Below are 1,183 nucleotides of genomic sequence, written 5' to 3'. Positions count from 1 at the left end.
GTTATGTTTAGGGTTAGGTGTGTACTGGTAATGGTTAGGTTTAGGGTAAAGGTCAGGGTCAGGCTATAGAAATTAATGAAAAATGAATGAAAGTCAATACAAAGTCCCCATAAAGATGGCAAAACAAACCTGTGTGTGTGTCTTCAGGGGACAGTGAGGTGTTGGTGGGGGAGTTCAGCTCTACCACCCAGCAGCTCCGACTGATGAACCACCTGCTAAAGTTCAAAGGTCAGAAATGTCTCCTGGTTTGATAAAAGTCCTACAGATGTTTGTTTGTTTGTTTGTTTGCTCACAACAGATTTGTGGGTGTGGACTCTAAACCCAGCTGACTCCTGATGGAACAAGCTGACTGAAACGGGTCAGCCCTCCTGCTGCCCTTGGGTCAGAGTGGCTCCTGGTACCTCAGATCTTAAACAGGGTCTAATTTTGACCCATGGGCAGCAGGAGGGAACCAGATAAATCTACTGAACCTGATGAGGCTCCTGAATGTCGCAGGTCCAGGCCCGGCTGCAGACCAGACTGTGGTCCTCCTGCAGCGCCGACCCGTCAGCCTCCTGCTCTACTCCGTCGTGTCTTCAGCTGCTGCCGGCACCATCTTCATCACTCTGCTCGTCCTCTGCTTCATCATCATCAACCACAGACGCTGGTAGAACCTGCAGACCCGCCTGAAGGTAACGTCTCAGTCCGACCCACACTCAGGTGTCCGTCTGTCTCCAGGCTGCTGAGGTCCGGTTCTGCCCAGGATTTGTTGCTCCTGCTGGGTCTCCTGCTCTCCTCCTCCTCGGTGCTCCTCTCTGGACTTGATGACGCCCGGCTGTCTGATGAAACATTCAACGTCCTCTGCTCCGTGAGTTCAGCAACACCACAAACTCTTCTCCTGACTGGACTGTCGTCCAGAACCAGAATTGGTCCTGTTTAATGTTCTGTTGGCTGACTGGTCTACAGGCCCGTCTGTGGACCCTTTCAGTGGGTCACTCTGTGGGCCTCGCAGTTCTGATCACCAGAACCTGGAGGATTTATTCTGTCTGCAGCATCGAGCCCAAGGTGACCCAACACGAGGAGGATCATGACTTTGATGTGTTTCTGATGTGGTTCTGATATGGTTCTGATTGATGTGGTTCTGATTGATGTGGTTCTGATGTGGTTCTGATTGATGTGGTTCTGATTGATGTGGTTCTGATGT

At 51.1% G+C, this 1,183-nt stretch overlaps 1 protein-coding gene across 1 annotated transcript in view; it reads left to right on the top strand.

Moving 5' to 3' along the window:
• Window positions 1-1,183, top strand: part of LOC119409783 (gamma-aminobutyric acid type B receptor subunit 2-like) — a 22,481-nt gene that overhangs the window by 9,434 nt on the left and 11,864 nt on the right. The window contains 4 exon segments of the mRNA XM_037676683.1: window positions 148-228; window positions 496-646; window positions 718-847; window positions 946-1,023. Of these exon segments, the coding sequence (XP_037532611.1) occupies window positions 148-228; window positions 496-646; window positions 718-847; window positions 946-1,023 (440 nt within the window).

This window comes from Nematolebias whitei, chromosome 5, assembly GCF_014905685.2.
Source record: "Nematolebias whitei isolate Nwh7 chromosome 5, NemWhi1, whole genome shotgun sequence".
NCBI classification, from domain to species: domain Eukaryota; kingdom Metazoa; phylum Chordata; class Actinopteri; order Cyprinodontiformes; family Rivulidae; genus Nematolebias; species Nematolebias whitei.
Note: the sequence above shows the minus strand (reverse complement) of the source record. Positions and strands in the feature narration are given on the sequence as shown.